Consider the following 17,696-nt stretch of genomic DNA (forward strand, 5'->3'; position numbering starts at 1 on the left):
CAGGGCCGGGCGGCTCCCACCGGCCTTTCTCCGCCCGCGGGGAGCGCTAGCGTTCCTGAGAAGGGGGGACTCTCTGCCTGCGCGGAGGAGAGCCGAGTACCGAACACCAGAGACTCACAGAATCGATTAGGTTGGAAAAGACCTCTTGAGATGATCGAGTCCAACCTATGAGCGAACACCACCGTGTCAGCTAGACCATGGCACTACGTCCCGTCTTCCCTTAAACAGCGCCAGGGACGGTGGCTCCACCGCCTCCCTGGGAAGTATATTCTAATATCTAATCACCCTGTGAAGAAATCCCTCCTTATGTCCAGCTTCCCTGTTGCAGCTTGAGACTATGTCCTCTTGTCCTGGCGCTGGTTGCCTGTGAAAAAAGACCGACGCCCCTCCGGCTACAACCTCCTTTCACACAGTTGTAGAGTGATAAGGTCATCCCCGAGCCTCCTTTTCTCCAGGTTAAACAGCACCAGCTTCTTCAGCCGCTCCTTATACGGCTTGTGCTTCAGACCCTTTCACCAGCTCCATTGCCCTTCTCTGGATGCAGAACGAAAAAAAGGTCTCATGCCACAGAACAAAGTCTCGCATCGCAGAATGAAAAAAACTCCTCTTATTTTTTTTCTTCCCGAACGAGATTTTCCTTGCAGCATGTGCTCTTCCCCACTCCGCTCCCACCGCAGCCACAGCGCCCCTCACTGGACACACCCACCCCTCGGTGAATCCCTAGGGAAAGCTTCCCGAACCATAACCCCGAGGACGTGGACTTACCCCCTGCCAATGCTGGACGAATCCCATATACGGAGTACTCTGGATGAAATGTGACAGTCTCCATGTCCAGAGCAAAATAACTCTAAAACCCGTTAAGCATAGCAGCCAGCTACCATCAGAGGAGAGTCCCTGTTCCTCAGTGTAACTATCATTATTAAGCAAAACTTATGAGACATACATATAACACTGCATATATGTCTTAAATCCCTTAAAGAACACAGTGCAAATATTCTAGAGAAACCTGAGTCCTCAGCCCAAACTCAGCTTGCAAAAACAGCTCATCTGGAAAATAAATTTTCAAATGTTCAGTTGTGAGGCTGCAGGCTTTGGGAAATTAAATATCAGAAGTTAAGTCACACTGGCTGCACAGAGCAGCCACTTTTTATGAGCAAAGAGATCCTACCTCCAGGATAACTTTGCTAAGCAGTATTTGCAGCTCTGATCCATTGCTTACCTACTCTTCTGAAGACCTTTTCTAAATGTAGGGTCACCGTTCCCATGACAAATGAAAAGCAAACAAGATAGAAAACAAATTTTATTGAGTGAACAAAAGTCTAAAAGTCTCCCATTTTTGGTTAACAAAAGCAGCAACCTACAAAACCCCTGCATTCCATGACAAATCTTTTTATGTCAAAAAATTAATCCTTGAGCAGGTACGAACATTTGTACACAGAACATTGCAACTGTTGAGATGAGTTTGGGCAAACAACTAGATAAATTTCAAATCAGGAAAAACAAGAAAAGAAAAAAATAGACTGCACGTGGACACCTGAAAAAGCTTGAATTGTTTGCTGGCTGAGAGGTATATCATCGGGGTTGTCAGCAGTTTTCGGCACTTGCACCCCCTTCATACAAAATAAAAAGAGCAGCAGAAAAAGGACAGAGATTTTAAGACTGAACAAGAAAAAGAACTGCCAACAGAACATAGTGTTCAGCTAGCTCATTTGGCTAATGGTAAATACAGCTTTTTAATACTGAATTTCACAAGCTTGTGTTAAGTGAGTCCGTGTTCTGAAGAGGCTCCAGGATAAGAATTCAGCCACTATACCCACAGAGCAAAAGCAACAGAGAAGTTCCCATCCTCAAAAAGGCAATTCCCCACAGTCTAAAACAGGCAACCAGATAAGGGAAAAGAAAGTGAGACCTGCTTCTCAAGATATGATTATCTGACCGACAGAAGTCTAATGAGAACTAAATGGAGAATGTACATTCCCTTTGTAAATCCAAAAGGTTTTCTAACCCATGTGATTTTTTTTCCTTTGCACTGGATATGGGTAGCCTTAATAAAATTAAGTGTTAAAAAGGAAGGCAATGATTACTTTTATCCTTACACCATTTGCAGAATAACCTTTTTTTATAAAGTCATACCACAGTTTTTCATGCTTTTGAACACTAAGTATTTTCAATGAAGTCTGTTTATTACATTGACTAATTTCAATCTGCTCTTTTGTTTTCACAAATCAGGACATAGTACAATTACTTCAAAAGAAATTAATGATTTTGCTGTCATATTTACCTTTGATTGCAAAAGTACAATAATCTGTGCTTATCTGTCACTTTACACATCAGATCTTGTCCACTGCAACCATATCCTCAGATTTATTTAATAATTATGAGGCTGTATCTTATACCATAATTTCTATTCATATGTATTCTAGGACTAATAGATCCCTAATATGTTTTGATTAAAACTAACTTTGATATATCAAATCTATCATCTAAAGTTAATTTTAATGATTTTCATCATAATCATTATAACTCTGATACCCACTGTTCCTCCTCTCCCGAAGATTAGATTTCTTCCACGTAGATTCTTGATGAAAACTAGCACTGAAAGATCGACCCAGTCGTCCATGTTGTTTCTTAGAGATATTGTCTTCACTCTCAGATTTGGAAATTCCTTGTCCTTGTGTTTGAGATTGTTTATTCTGTCTAACATTTCCAAATGGAAAATTCCAAGGACCAAACCTTTGCCAGTTAAGTCTCTGAAAGGCAATGATGCAATGAAGATTTCCTCCAACCTAATCAAAGTAAAAAGGCTCTTTGTTAAATGCACATGGGTGCATTTCTAAAACACATTGATATTTGACATCAACATCTTGGCAAGTAACACAATCATTTCAAAAAGAAAATACACAAAAAAAGGCAACAAGTACAAACCAGAAAAAAAACCAACAACAAACAAACAAAACCAAAAACCAACAAAAAAACCCCCAACACAAAACTATATACACAAACAAATAACTAGCATCAATCAGTTTTTAATTGTTTCCCGGATTCAATTACTGCCTTCTTTCTCATCTTTTTAAGTTATCCACTTTATCTTTCATGGGCCAGTGTTGCTTATCTTCTGCTAGTCTTTTTTACTTTCTAGCTACCTTCTCAGAAATTATGTGTTCTGGTCCATTCTGATCTTGCTGAGACAGTCTTCCATAGGGTCTTCACATTTGAAATTATCTCTTCAGTCTATTATTTCTCATAGACTTGAAATTGGCAAATCACAAATACATCTTCCACCCACGAGATACAGCCCTATCTATAGGAAAGAAAGCCACATGCATTGACACTAAGTCTGCACAAGGGACAGACATGCATTCTTTTATGCCTGATCCTACTCGATTTTGCCTTGTTTCCTACTTGGAGGAAGCTAGAAGGGTCATCCCCCAAAGGGTTTGTAATTTGGCTGCAGAGTATTACTATACTTGCTGCAGCTACATTTTAAACTAGCATGGTTAAATATTGTGACCAAATACATTGTATACACATATATCCTGGTTCATCCTGGCATATGCCAAACTACTGCTGTTCTTGTCCTACAAATAAATACAAAAGATGCTGGTATGCAAGTACCCACATTTTAGTTTTTTTCTTCAGCAACACTTCACAACAAACTTCTTTAGTGAAGTTATCTTACACTGCTGAAGTAGGAGTAAGTTTGCAAAAATCTACCATGAATTTCCTCCCATCTTAGTAAGTTTACCTTACCTTCTTTGTTTTCCGATGCTGCAATCCTCTCTCTAGGTGTCGAATATCTAGATATTCTGGATTTTGAGTGTTTAAGTCAGTGACAATATCTGCCCACCTACAGAATAAAATTATTACTACTCAACTGACATTTAAGAAATCTCAGTAGGATTAAGACTCAGGTGTATGTGCACGCAAATACAGATCTGTAGCTTTAAATGGTCTTAGCAGTGATTTAAAGATAAATGAATGTGTAAAGATATAAAAGCCTCAATATCAGAGACATCAACATAGATGCATTCACAGTGATTATTCCTGCTCTTGGAAAACGCCTTCCAAAATGAGTGACAGCACCATGAGTCATTAGTTACATTCCTTACGCTTACCAATTCATCAGTTTGTGACAGGAAGAAGTAAAGGGTGGTTTAGGCAAGTAGAAACATTAGCTTTTCCTTTACTTAAACCCCTCTTACTCTTTTGTATTACTTTGTTTAAACCCTTGGTTTTTTCCACACATTAAATCTGCTTTTACCAGACAGCTCTTGTAGTAACTCACTCCTCCATTTTATTTAAATCTAAACTATCAGTTGAATCATTCTTCACTCACTCAGCTCTTCAAAGATTCATAATTCCTTCTAGCACAATTGAAACAAATATCTACATATTCCAGACCTCTTTAAACCTACACATCATCTTTTCATTTCTACCAATGTCTAATTACCTCTTTAACACCATCCTCAAAGTTCAGCAAATGCATTTGTACCCCAACCTTTGCCTTCCTACCTTAAGCACAGAACTTTCTGCTACCTCTCATTGGGAGTGTAGCAAAAGACAGAATGTCTCCACAATCAAAATTAATATTACAAAGGTTTTTATTCTGGATTCAGAAACCTTTTCCTGTGCCATTTGTAGTTGATATACCACAGGACAAAGTTCTGTCATGAAGATGTATAACACGACATTTCTCAGCACAATAACCCCATGCATAATGTGATTTTAATTTTCTCGCACTTAATCTCATTAGTCCAAAATGCCCAATTATTTGCAATTATTAACATAGTCACAATCACTGAAAAAATAAAAATAAAAGAAGTATTATCATTATAATTTCTTTTCACTGTTCTTCTCCTAATGTATCAAGAAAAATCACTCCATAATTAATTTGGGGGTAACAGAGATGCTATTTGCTAAAACTTGTATTTTGGCCATGGAACTAGTTTCTTGAGAAATACTACTATTTTGCACTGTTCCCCGATTTCAGAAATAATACTAAGCATAAGTTAAGCTGATAAACTGTACTGTCAATTTATCTTGACAAATATAACTAATCGATGAAATTTCTACAGAGCACCCTCTAGCTCTCCTAGTCTGTACGTCTAGTTTAGACACCAACTTTGTAGGAGCCAAACCTCATCATAAATGTACTGTTTTAATGCACAGATAAGCTAATAACACAACAGAGTACAGGCTGTAACTGCACCTGAGCTAGGAGACCTTGGTAGCAGCAGAATATCCTGTGCACAGCCCAGACATAGCCTGTGGATGTCCTCAGCTGCAGGGTAAACTCCTCCAAGGGCCGTACAGCCTATAACTGGCACCATCACAGACAGGTGAGGTGTCTTTTCTTCCTGACTAACGTTAAGATGTTACACTCAAACAAGAGAAATGGGCTTTGGCTTGCAGCAGCCCACAAGTGTCCTGACAGGTGATATAAAACTGCAGAGCCAACCCTAACATCAAAACACAAAGTTTCTAACTAAAGCACCACCTGTTTCTGTTTGATAGATATATCTATATATATATTCATTCAAAAGAACTAAAAAGTCATTTGTTGACCCTGAGTAGAGAAGTACAAAGTGTTTTGAAAGAAAACATTGTTTTATATTCTTACCAAGTAACATACCTTTTACAGTGTATTGTTGGATGCTTTCTGCTCGGCTCTCCAATTAAGATCCAATATTCTACTTCTTGCTGCAAGACACGACCTCTGTTCAATAGAAGATACAATCCTAGTAAGATTTATTGTGTATACTAAAAAGAAAAAGAGATATTCACATTCTGCTGTTCTTTTTAGGATTTTCTAATGTTTAAAATTGTCTCCTCAGCTCCTGTACTACATGTAGTTCGCAATTCCATACAGGGAACCTTTTGTTTCACAAGGCCTGGAAGCAAGCCTTGTGAATGCTACTGCTTATTATTTGGGAAGAAGACAGATATTCATTAAAAAATAGTGTTACTTGGATGAAAGGCAGTCTAGTATATGATCTAAATATAAATATATAGGTAAAACAGAAATAAGAGCTGTGGAAAGCCACATGAATGTGGAACAAACATCCTCCTCCCTATTTGTGATTGTCTAACAGTCATGAAAGAGTCCTTTCCACCATTTTTAAACTATACCTCCACTGACAGTTGTTACTAACAGCTGTAGGGTAACCTCTAGAACACAACTGGTAACTTCAAATGCTTCCTCCTAAACATCCAAATACCACATATTAAAAATCCAAACCCTTCAACAGATCAATTTCAAGTTTGTGAACAACTTCCAAGAAACTCAAAGCCTGCAGTAACCTTATCAGGGAAAATTTGTGACAGGCATCAGGACAGACTGATGAGATACACAGGACAGTTCTGTGACTTCCTGTAGATAATTACCTCATGAAAAACTACTTCAGTTTCAATTGTGACAAAACCTGAGATTTTTCTGCCTAGGGTATTAGACAGCATATGGCCTTAGTGCTTACAATAATCTGTTTACTTATAAAAAATTCCCTGTAAAAAACTAATGTATGCCATCATTGCACAGATGGGAAACCAAGACACAGGATAGATTAATAGACTTACCTAAAGTCACACTGGAAGTCTGTGGTTGAACTGGGAACCGAACCCAGGTCTCCCGAGTCCAAATCCAGCAACCTAAGATCATACAGGAAGTCTGTGGGTGACCTAAGAACTGTCTCTAAGCTCAGCCTAGCAGCCTATCTACTTAGCTCAGCCTAGCCACTGCTTTTGGAACTGAAAATGTTTCTTAGCTTCATTTTTAAAGAAAAGCTTAAAACAGATAAACAAGAACTGCTCCAGAATCTATATAGTGCTTCTGGAACTGAAACACTTTTTTTTTTCCCAGTAAGATCAGAAAAGACAAAGAAAACAGGATGCTCTTCTGGTCTGACCTCCAGCCTAAATTAAGGCTATCAAAGTTCCTTGAACTTATTATTTCCAGTTACATTGTTAGAAGATAACTGCTGTTAGGAAAAAAATGTAATACTGACTTAAAAATAACATCATTAGTGAATAAGAATCTCTTTCAGCCATGGGTAAAGGACCGAAACTGTTGTTCTCACTTATTACTAAATAATGTAAATTCAGATTAGTTATAAGGCATATTATGCTTCCACACACTGGATCATATTACTTGGCAAACTGCATTTTTCATCTAGTAAACCTTTTTTTTTTTTTACTTTGTTTTTCTAGTGCAGATTCTTAGTAACTGATTGAGTAAGTAAGCCACTAATGTTTTGGTAAATTTAAGCAGACTGATGTATTGGATTTCTACTTGGGGCATATTTTCTACACACTTCTCAAAAACATGGCACGTCAGTGAATGCAGTCTTAATAAAAAACTGTAGTCTTTTGTTCATATACTAAAAGCTTTCATTAACCTTATGGTGAGACTCACTGGGAACAAATTAGATTCATAAGATCATGCTTTATCACCTCAAAAAAAATTACCATTTTGAACTCTAAAAGCAGAGCCATCATCCTCCATTCCTTGACATGACCCCACCTCTTAACAGCTAAAGTCAGACTGCTTAGCAAGCAAACAGCAAGACTGAGACTCACCTTATACTAGTGATCTATTCTTTTAATTGGTTAATATTCCCCGCTATTGGTATCTGCTAATTGTGTCAGGAATTGTCTTCTTATGCTCTATGATAATTCTAATAAATACTGGCCAATGGTTGAACCTCAAGAAAGTCCTACAGAAACCTCCAGTACATACTGTGCTTGTAACTACTCTGAGAGAGGAAAAACAATTTAATATGATTCTGTGAATGAGGCAAAACAAACTACTCTCCACAGGAGAGTACATGGAGTACTCTACTACATAAAGCAGCAAGTTAAATGTCTTACAAAATATAAATAGTGTCAGCAATTAATATTTTCAAACTTAAAATCTGTGGGTTTAATACAAGACTTCCCCTAAACTCAGTATGAGTATCAATGCTATGATCCTCTTTTAAAACCTACATTTAATTGAAATCTCTATCAACTATTGCATTATATTATCCTGAGCAACATCACCCTGAGAAATCTGAAATTATTCAGGTACCTGTAACTGTATTTTTATTCTAAAACAACTGGCATATTAAGCTTCTCCTGGTATTTTAGAAGTGCTCCAGCATTCCAAGCATTGCTTAAAAAAGCCAAACATACTGTGATAGTCCAAAGATCTCTTCTAGCTTCCCTCCCCCCACCCCCTGCCAATTCCTGGTAACAAATTATTCAGATATCTTTACTTTTCTATGCCTTACACTCCAGTAGTTGCAGTTTATCCTCATTATTAGCCAACCCTGCAAAAAAAGTATGCAACCACCATCCTACAATACCTACACATTCCCTGTTCTTGCTATATACAAACACTGGTTTCTAAGTGTAAATTTTATCACATCAACTCCAGGATGGATTGATATCACTGTAGGCTTTTTGATTCTAGTTTATAAAGAAAAATTGCAACATACACACACTTCTGTTTCCCCCTCCAAAGTCTCTGGGAACAGACTGCCTCCATAATTAGCTGGCTTTTTATTGTTTTGCCTTAAAACAAAGCACCTGGCTTTTTTTCAGCCCATATGTTTTTATTTTTCAGACTAGTTACCTTCACTTGTCCTTCAAGTAAATAACTACCCTTTCTATTTCTGGTTAAAATGTCTTTAAACAATTTCTGGGTACCACTCATAGTTTTCTGTTTTAAATTCTCTCAACCTAGTCTGCTTAGTTATGCTTAATTTTAAGTCAATCCTTTCAAATTACACTGTAGTGCTTTGCTAGCTCAGACATAAATGTCTTTTTGACATACAATGAAATGTTACTTAGGGAAGAAAAATGGTATCAACTTGCAGTAAATTTTCCTGCATGTTTCTTCACCTAAAATAAGCATAAACACAGTATCTTACCTATAGGCTTTACTAGCTTTTACTGGGGTTGCTTCAAATCCAATTGGGCAAAAATAATGGTTTTGGCAATGGTAGATGTAGGCCATTGATTCATCTTTCAGTCCACGTGTGAGCTTTGCAAGGGCTCCTGCAGCTACAAAGAAAGATCAGGTTACATGACAGAGTGTGTAACATCCTGTGCAACATATTCAGCAAAAAAAAAAGACCTATTTGACAACAGAGAGTACTTATACTGCTTTTTTAAATGAGAGGACATGACCTGACAGGCATGCACAAAATACACTTTTGATCTCAAACTTTTTGTTATTTTTGAGGAAATTAAGTACTATCTGCCACATAGTGTGTAATAAGAAAGTGTAATGTAAAGTATGCTTAGATGCTTAGTATTTGGATAAAAATGGTATTAAAATTTATTGTTCTGGGGAAAAAAGAAAAAAAAAGAACCAAAAGTATCTCTTAACCTTGGAAATACACACTGTAACACAATGCAGTCCTGCTGCCCCAAGTCACTGGTGGCACACATCAATGATACTACTGAAACCACTGAAAGCTTTCAAATGTTTTGGTATCCCGAGCTTCTTGGAGATTCCTAGTCTTAGAAACACATTTGGGCATACCCTGCTTTGTAATGTGACCACAACACTCAGTTTCAGGAAAGGACTAGAAGAGGCACTGAAATATGATAGAATTTTCAAATGGGATACCAAGAAAAAAAAAAGTTATTTCCACTTTCATAATCTCCCCCAAAACTTTTCAGTGTGGTTTTATGCTTTTAAATAATGTTTTAATTAGAAGATAATTACCCAGACTATACCAAAGGCTAACGAAAGTAATTTTTTTTTTTTTTAGGTAGCACACTTAAAGTAGACATAAAAATGCAGCTTCATAAGCTAATTGAGAATAATCACCTAACTTTTAGAGACAGATGTTAGCTAAAGTCATGACTTCATTAACTTAAAAACTGGGCTTTTCAAAAGTATAAAACATTTATTAAGAACTAATACTTTTGTGCTGGACATTCTGAATTTTTATACAATATAGATTTCTGAAAAGCTGAAACAAAACTGTGTTGTTCTCCCAGTGTATGACAACAAATAAATCTTCCCAAACACAGAACCGGAAATGCAGTGGATCTCCTGGATACTTTAAAATTTCAGTTCTGTGATAGCAGAATATATAGTGCAGAATGTATAGCACAGAATATATATTATCATAATAAAACTAAAAATGAACATTTTAGCAAAATAAGAGAAAAAGTAAAAACAGAAAAATCAGGCTACTTGGAGCTTCTTGATATCTTATCTCAAACTGGAAGCACTACTTACAGACTTTGTCCTGTCACATGCTACACACTGCAGGATTTTTCAGTTTATATACTGTAAGATGAATGCTTTAGGATTAGCTACGTACCAGTTTCTCCAGCTGTCTTGTTCTTCCCATGAGGTTTATACAGAACATATGAGCATCCCTTGATATGGAAGTGATCATTTATTTGCCTAAACCATCTGAAACAATAAGCTTAAAGATTGTAGTAACTCAAGAGTGATTAAATGCAATTTTATTTTCTCCCGCTCTTCGTGTCTTGACAGTTTAGGAAAAAAGGTTTTTGTGTGCTACTAAATACCTACCACACCAGTATGTGGATAGTAGATAGTACCCAATACAAACAAAACTTAACATATCCTAGAGAGAGAAATAAATATGCGAAGCCTTTTCCTTCACTGTGCTTTTCCAGACCTGACATAGATCTATAATAACCAAAGATCTGGATGTGAAATGTTGGTCCTATTGCATTCAGTCCAGACACCATTAATTTTCAGTTGCTCAGCCTTTAGAAAGACACCAAATTCTGAAGTGCCAAACTTCAACCATGATTTGTAAGCTACACAAATGAAATCTAAGATATCAGAAGGAACCCTTCAAGAGAGAGACTGCACATCATTTTCGGTTTGTGTCACATAAGCTTCACAAAGCCTGAGTGCTACAGGAGTCCCATACTGCAACTCCTCCTAGAAGCAGTAGGTGAGGACAGGTCTGCAATTTTTCCATATTAGAAGATTCAAATTCACATGTCTGAAGATAACACCTCATTCATACAGCTATGAATGGGTGATAGGGTTGGCTCCCAGTCCTCCTGTTTCCGATTCTGCCAAGTACCTTAAAATTATTTGACCAGGTAGAAAATAAAAAAAATTAAAAAAAAAGAGTAACTTCCCTGAAGTACACAGGATACTCACAGGGGAAATCAAGGAATTACAAGTTTAACTTTTGTCTGTATAGACTGTTGACTTAAAGAGACAGAGCATTTTATCAGCTTGGTCTGCAAGAGTCACTATAACCTGAAGAGATACAAATCCTGTATCTATATCTGAGTCTCCTAAGGCAGATGAGGAAATTTTCATGACACTTTTCAATGATCTAGCCAGTATGCTGGCTGGAGAACAGACTGCTGACATATTTTCAAATTCAGCACCAACCTGCTGAGTCAAACACTATACATTGCCTTCAACACTATATAGTGCCAAAAAAAAAATTAACTAAATCAAATGCAACTCATGAAGCAAGCAAGAACACTGTAAATTTTTTTTTAATTTCACACCAAAGCCCTGTCAGATGTTCAACACTCAAGTATAATATGCTTCTTGGCTCTGTTTAATCCTAAAATTCCTTTAATATAAAACAAACAAACAAAAGTATAAAGATTTTAGGTCTAACTTATAAATAACAGGAAACAGCAGAGCAGAAGTGATAAAAAATTTCAAAGTTGAAGTGTTCTGTGACTTCAGCCCCATGTTTCTGTTTTGTTTTTTTTTCCTCTTCCTCCTCCTGAATAGCTCCATTGCAGCAAAGCTGCAGCACTATCTCATTTTCAATTCTTAAATTATATTTTACATAAAGCTACTAGTGTATCAATTGCCTTTTCAGGCTGTTTCAGTGATATTAGCAAGCATTTAACATGCCTTTTCAAAAACAGGAAAATGAGTATAAAGAAAAAATTTCCTAACCAGCAGACTGGACTCACTAGAGTGTTATACAACCACTAAACAGACTGAAAGAAAAATCAAATAGAATTTCACCTGTGTAGCAACAGCACACTATATAAAATGGCCAGTGCAAACCACTCTTTGAAAAGTGTCTTTGGGCGCTGTCAGTGTACCCAGGTAGGCTTCATTATTCTAAAGCTTAAGAGGACTAACTTGTATTAGCCACTTTTTTTAAAATAAATGAACTGGTGTATTTTTAAAGGTTCTATCTCTCAGCTTTATGTTATTTTTGCATAAATTAACAATTTAGCTACATCAAAAGAACCAAACATACCTCATTAGAGTTGTATTTCCAGTGAAGGGACCAAACCTAATCTCCTCAAATGGGGGCTGAAAGCCCAGTATATGCAAAGCTTCTTCTTGAGTGATGGGTGGTAAACTGAAAATGAAAAAAAAAGAAAAGAAGTAAATAAAGTAATTAGTAACATATTTTAGACACTCAAGAGGCAAAGCAGTCTATGTCTGACTTACCTTCCAGCTCCCAGCGTACTATATAAGAAATTCCAGCAAGACACTAAGGATGAAATGCCACAAGAAGTCTTGTATTGAGGTCGGCTAACACAATACCTTAAACAAAAAAAAACCCAAACACATTAATAAGCATTCTTGATTTAGTTATAGGACCAACCTGAACTACTTTTCTGTGTGCCACGTCACTGAAGCGTCATGTTATAGTAGATGTTTCTATGTCACCTGTATTAAAAAATACAAACAAAAAAGCGAAGTAACTGCATTCTTTGAAAAATAAATTGAGTAAATATGTTAACCAATTTCTTTCTCAGATGCTAGTACGCTATTTTATATAAGTCAGCCAAATTTCCAACAGCTCCACGGGAGTTCTGTACAAATGATCCCACAGGAAAAAACGGTAACGCATTACTAGTGTACAGTCTCTTCTAACATGTCAACTTGCAGTAAACTGCATCTCTACCAATTTACTAATTAATGTCATTCCAGATTGCAGATTCCCTAAGCTAAGCCTAATTTTCTGATGTCACAGACATACAGATTCATTAAACTAAGTGAATTTAGTGAACTATATTCATATGATAATAGGTTGTATAGACACTGTATGTATGCGTAGCATATCCCCATTTCTACTAAAAAAAATTTATGAAGACATTATTAAGAAGTTTTAAATCAGGTAACTAGCAACAGTGTTTAGTGACAAACTGTATGGGAATAATTCTAAACACAGTTCAAAAATACTACCATCTCCGAAGGTCCAACACTTTTCTCTCCTTCACATCTTCAAGAGCTGAACGCTGAGGACACTCTCTGTATTGTCTGCTTTTTTTGTCCACAGACTTTTTCTTCATCCCTTGTTTCTTCATGTTGCCTACAAAACAGATTTCAGAAACGAATGTCTAGTTTACCTTCCATAGCTTTCTTCTTAAATACTTCTACTAACAGCATACAGCTCAAATAGAGACGCTGGTTGCGTTAGTAAGCGCCAACTGGGACTTTAAGTGAAAGGAAAAAGCTCAAATATATAATCAAGATTGTCAACAGGTTTGTAAAGCTGCCATTAGCTCTGTAAACAACATGGTGTTTAGATCATGAACAGAATTAATGATGTCCTGCCCAACTGTTTAGAGAGATAAGTCAATCTGATTATTCTAATGCCTTAAATCAGCCATCCCAGAAATAGACTCTCACACCAACATGGACTTCCCATCTCCTAACATTAAATGCATGTGTAATATAATCAAACGCTTGTTTTTCACTGCCAGCCTTGTAACCAGCTTCTGATGAAAGCTTATATGCAAATTCAGTAAGAATAATATACACCAGAGGTCTCTTCCTTCTCGTAAGCCACGGAGACAGGGAAAAATGGAGAGTTGAGCCACATTGTACAGCAGAAATATTTTTGTCCCATTTTGAAGCCATCACATCCAGATAAAATATACCACATATTTTAGAAATTATGACCATCCTCTAAGACATTATAATTTACTTCTTACTTTTATTTAAGGACACACATGAAAAGGCAACGGCAACTTGCCAAACATGTTTTTAAGTTTTGCTGAACAGGTTTCATACTAATGTAGAGAAAACAGCAGTTTGACTAGCTAGCCAAGCCATTAAGGAAAAAAAATCCATAGCACGCTCTAGATAAACAGAGGGATTGTAGGACAAAGAAAACCAACTGGGTATGCAAGTGTTTGATTTGCAGTTGCAATCAGTGACTAGGCAGAGAAAGAACACAGGAGGTAGCAAAGGAGCCAGTTTTAAAGGATCCCTAAAACTGTGTACATGTAGCAAATTGAAATAAATAAAATTCTGTTACAGAAACCTACTGTTTTCCTAGGCAACTGTCATGATTCCATTGTCATAAACAAACCACATCTTCAACTTCAAAATACATCTCTGAAGTATCTTGAAACATTTCTGCAAGTGACAAACCTGTACTTAACAGGCAAAAGTAATCACTGCAAAATGCACTAGGTCCTACTAAAATTAAAAAAAAAAAACCACTCCAAAAACACAGTGGGAAAAAAATACCAGAAACCACCCCCAAAAAAAAACCAAAACCCACAGTTAAGCAGAAGCCAGCCTGTTTTAGATCCACTTCCCCAGGAAGCTACATCTGACTTTCACTCCTCCTATCTCACCCTCTTCTTTTCCAATGAGCAGGTTCCTTGAAATGAAGTAGAGGCTCTTCTATAGCTCTTCCTCAAGGGATACATGGCCAGCCCTCTCCGCAAACAAGCTGTAAACATGAAGCCTTTTCCTTTCACATCAAAACTCCACCACCTCACCTGCTTTGTTCTTCAGATTTGTGTTCACACCATTGAACTCCGATTTGTCTATCTCCCATGCCAGTGGAAGCTTTCCAAGACTGCCAGGCAGGCTTTCCAAGTCAGCATCTTCACTGTAGATTATCTCTGAAGCACCAGTTTGAACACTGAGTAAGTTAGGTGTGTTATTTCCAACATTTAAGGCAGCACTGCCTGACAGGCAGGCACTAACTGAAGCACTTGGGCTTTTACAAATAGATGTTACTCTGTTTAAAAAAGCATAGTCTGAGCAGATGGTATAAAATTTCTCTCTTGTATGAGTCACAGGACATCCCCATGGATAATGCCCATCTCCCCTGGATACCAACGATGCAGTGGAGCTGTCTGACATGCAGTATGGCTTCACAGGATCATGAAGAGAAGCTTCTGGGGATTCTTTCCCAGCTCTGTTTTCAGTGTTTCCATTATTTCCGGAACCATTTTCCTTTTCATCTTCTGAAATGGTAGGCATTGAACGATACTAGAAGAGTATTGCGCAGCTAAGAATACTTTTTCTTTTTGTTTAACTATACCAGGGTTTTCATCATTGCCTCCATTGCCTCTGCAAGGTATTGACAAGGTACCTGAAAGAAAATGTGTGTCAATCAACATAAAATAGACGCAAAGCTTATCTTTGAACTCATAGCCAATCAGATGTGAAATACCCTTCAAGATATACCACAACATACATGGTGTCGTTCCCCAAGCATCTCTAGAGCTCTACAAACAGCACTTTTTATTATTTGAGAGTTGCCAAAAGCATACACCACAGTGATAGTATGACGAAGACATAATGAGTAATTACATTTATAAATGAGCATACAAATAAGAAAAAAATAAATTAAAAAATTAAAAGCTTCCTACATTTACATAGTTGCGGTTGACTCTTCTATCCCTTACAGTAATAGTACACTGTTAATGTTGAGTGCAAAATAATTTACACAAATTAATATATCACAGAACAGCAATTTAAGGTCACTTAATTCTGCCAAATCCTGCATACTTTTGCTGCAAGCGGAATGTAGGTGTACAGTTACAGTAACTATAACCTCCATTGATTGTAAATTGACAACACTTCCCTCAATCTGTTCCATGCTTTCCTCCTAAGGATTCCCTTTATTTTTATGTGCCTCCTATCCCTCAAGACGTGAGAAAGAAAAGCAGGTGTTGTTTATGGTAGCTAAGAATTACCAAAAACAAATTTAGAAAGCTGGCTGGCTTGCTCTAAACGATCACTTTTAAAGGGCAAGCCGACAGCGTGTGTTATCTGTCATCTCAGCAGCTTGCACGTCTACAGACACGCGCCGCAGATGGGAACCTGGCGCGAAGGAGGCAGGAATTCCGCTCCAGAGCCGCCTCCTGCGACACGGTCTTCGGGTCGCTGCCCCGCACCCAAGCCGCGCACCGGGAGCGGCTCCGGCCGCCCGACCCCGGCAGAGCTCCGCTGGGCACATCCCAGGGACACGTCCCAGTCCCCACCCGTGCCCAGCAGCGCCCGCCCCGAGGGCAGGCCCAAGACTCGCCCCTCGCCCGCCCGGGCCGCCCGCACAGCCCCGCCCGGGGCGGGGGGCACCGGCCCCGGGGAGGGGCGGGAGCGCTGCCAATCGGGGCCGCGGCTCCCCGCTCCGCCTCCCGCGCTGCAGCCCGCCGGCTCAGGAGCGTACAGCCGCAGGCGGGGGAAGGGGGCCCGCGGGAGGGTGGGTTCGCTCCCTTCCCGGGCGGCGGGGGCGGGGGCGGCAGCAGGGCCGGCGGGCAAGGCGGCCGTGGCCCCGCAGCCCGCTCCCGGCCCGTGTTACCTGCGCGGAGCGGGACCGCCCGTGCTCCCTCCCCGGCCGCGGCGGAGCGGGGACGCGGCGCGCCGGAAACAGACACGGCCGCGCGCTCACCTGCGCGCCCCCGCCGCCCCCCTCCTCCTCCGCGCCGCTGCCGGCCCGCACCAACTCCCGCAACCGCGCGGGGTGGCGGGAGGCGCGGGGCTGCCCGGCGGCGGCGCCGCTCCCGCGGGGGCCCTCACGGTGCCGCAGAGGCACCGGCCGCTCGCCGCCCGGCTGGGCCGTGACTGCGCCTCGGCGCTGTGAGAGGCGCCTCCTTGGCCGCCCCCCCCCTCCCCCCACCTATACGCCCTCATGGTCTCGCCCGCGGGGCAGGCGAGGGAGGGAGAGGAGGGGCAAGTCGGGGATGGCGGGAGGGGGTCTGGCGTCGGTAGCAGGCACAAAGCGGGAAACACGAAGCCTGAGGGTGCTGGGCCTGTTCAGCCTCGGGAAGTGATGTCTGAGAGGGGATCTCATCGGTGTCCATAAGTATCTGAAGGGAGGGTGCTAAGAGGATGGATCCAGGCTCTTTTCGGTGGTGCCAAGCAATAGCTCAAGAGGCAGTGAGTGGGCAGAAACTGATGCACAGGAAGTTCCACCTTAATACGAGGAAGAACTTCTTTACTGTGCAAGTGACTGTGCACTGGAACAGATTGCTCAGAGAGATTGTGGAGTCTCCCCTACTGGAGATACTCAAGAACCATCTGGATACAATCCTGTGCCATGTGCTCTGGGATGACCCCTGCCTGAGCAGGGAGATTGGACCCACTGTCATCCCTTCCAACCTGGCCCATTCTGTGATTCTGTGAAAAAGCAAAGTGGTGTTGGCTAATGAAACCCTGATGCACATGGTTCATCACCACTGCCACCCAGAGTGCTGCATGTGCTTGGCAAAGCCTCCCAGCTCAGGCCCCGACAACCACTGGAACTGCTCTCTGGGCAGTTTGGGGTCACCCCATGCCCTCACTACATCCCTTTGGGATGTAGGTGCTCCAGGTACCTGCACCTGCTGGCACCTGCCTGCCTCAAATGGCCTAGGGGGTGTCTGGGACACCAGTCCCTGCTGCCCCAAGCTCTTATGTGAAAGTGGGATATCGTGAAAGTGGGATATCGTAGGCCAGGCTCAACACAAGTCTTGGCTCAGCTTTGGGGCCA

At 40.1% G+C, this 17,696-nt stretch overlaps 1 protein-coding gene across 4 annotated transcripts; it reads right to left on the reverse strand.

The window, feature by feature from the left end:
* Positions 1 to 1,282: 1,282 nt before the first annotated feature.
* BIVM (basic, immunoglobulin-like variable motif containing) lies at positions 1,283 to 16,613 on the reverse strand. 4 transcript variants are annotated; one of them, XR_004355169.1, is made up of 12 exons: positions 16,527 to 16,613; positions 14,713 to 15,314; positions 13,163 to 13,289; positions 12,422 to 12,517; positions 12,225 to 12,329; positions 10,317 to 10,411; positions 8,907 to 9,039; positions 6,574 to 6,645; positions 5,633 to 5,716; positions 3,751 to 3,847; positions 3,144 to 3,301; positions 2,669 to 2,786 (listed from the first exon to the last, which is right to left on the reverse strand). XR_004355169.1 is itself a non-coding variant. In XM_032678577.1 (11 exons), the coding sequence occupies exons 2-11, from the start codon at positions 15,200 to 15,202 to the stop codon at positions 2,496 to 2,498; spliced, it is 1,590 nt and encodes a 529-aa protein (XP_032534468.1). In that variant the 5' UTR covers positions 15,203 to 15,314; positions 16,527 to 16,613; the 3' UTR covers positions 1,283 to 2,495. The 4 variants fall into 4 exon arrangements, 3 of the variants coding, with proteins under 3 accessions (XP_032534468.1, XP_032534469.1, XP_032534470.1); XM_032678577.1 differs by lacking the exon at positions 3,144 to 3,301 and having other exon boundaries at positions 1,283 to 2,786; XM_032678579.1 differs by lacking the exon at positions 2,669 to 2,786 and having other exon boundaries at positions 3,013 to 3,301.
* Between the last annotated feature and the right edge of the window lie 1,083 nt (positions 16,614 to 17,696).

Source organism: Chiroxiphia lanceolata, chromosome 2 (assembly GCF_009829145.1).
Source record: "Chiroxiphia lanceolata isolate bChiLan1 chromosome 2, bChiLan1.pri, whole genome shotgun sequence".
NCBI lineage: Eukaryota > Metazoa > Chordata > Aves > Passeriformes > Pipridae > Chiroxiphia > Chiroxiphia lanceolata.

Bases quoted from the DNA above. Each gene is read 5' to 3' on its own strand.
- BIVM (XM_032678577.1), bottom strand. From the start codon at position 15,202: ATGCCTACCATTTCAGAAGATGAAAAGGAAAATGGTTCCGGAAATAAT. The intron at 12,518-13,162 runs GTAGTATTTTTG...TTTTTGTTTAAG, and splicing joins GTGTTGGACCTTCGGAGATG to GTATTGTGTTAGCCGACCTC. The intron at 9,040-10,316 runs GTACGTAGCTAA...CTTTCTTTGTAG, and splicing joins CAAGACAGCTGGAGAAACTG to CTGCAGGAGCCCTTGCAAAG.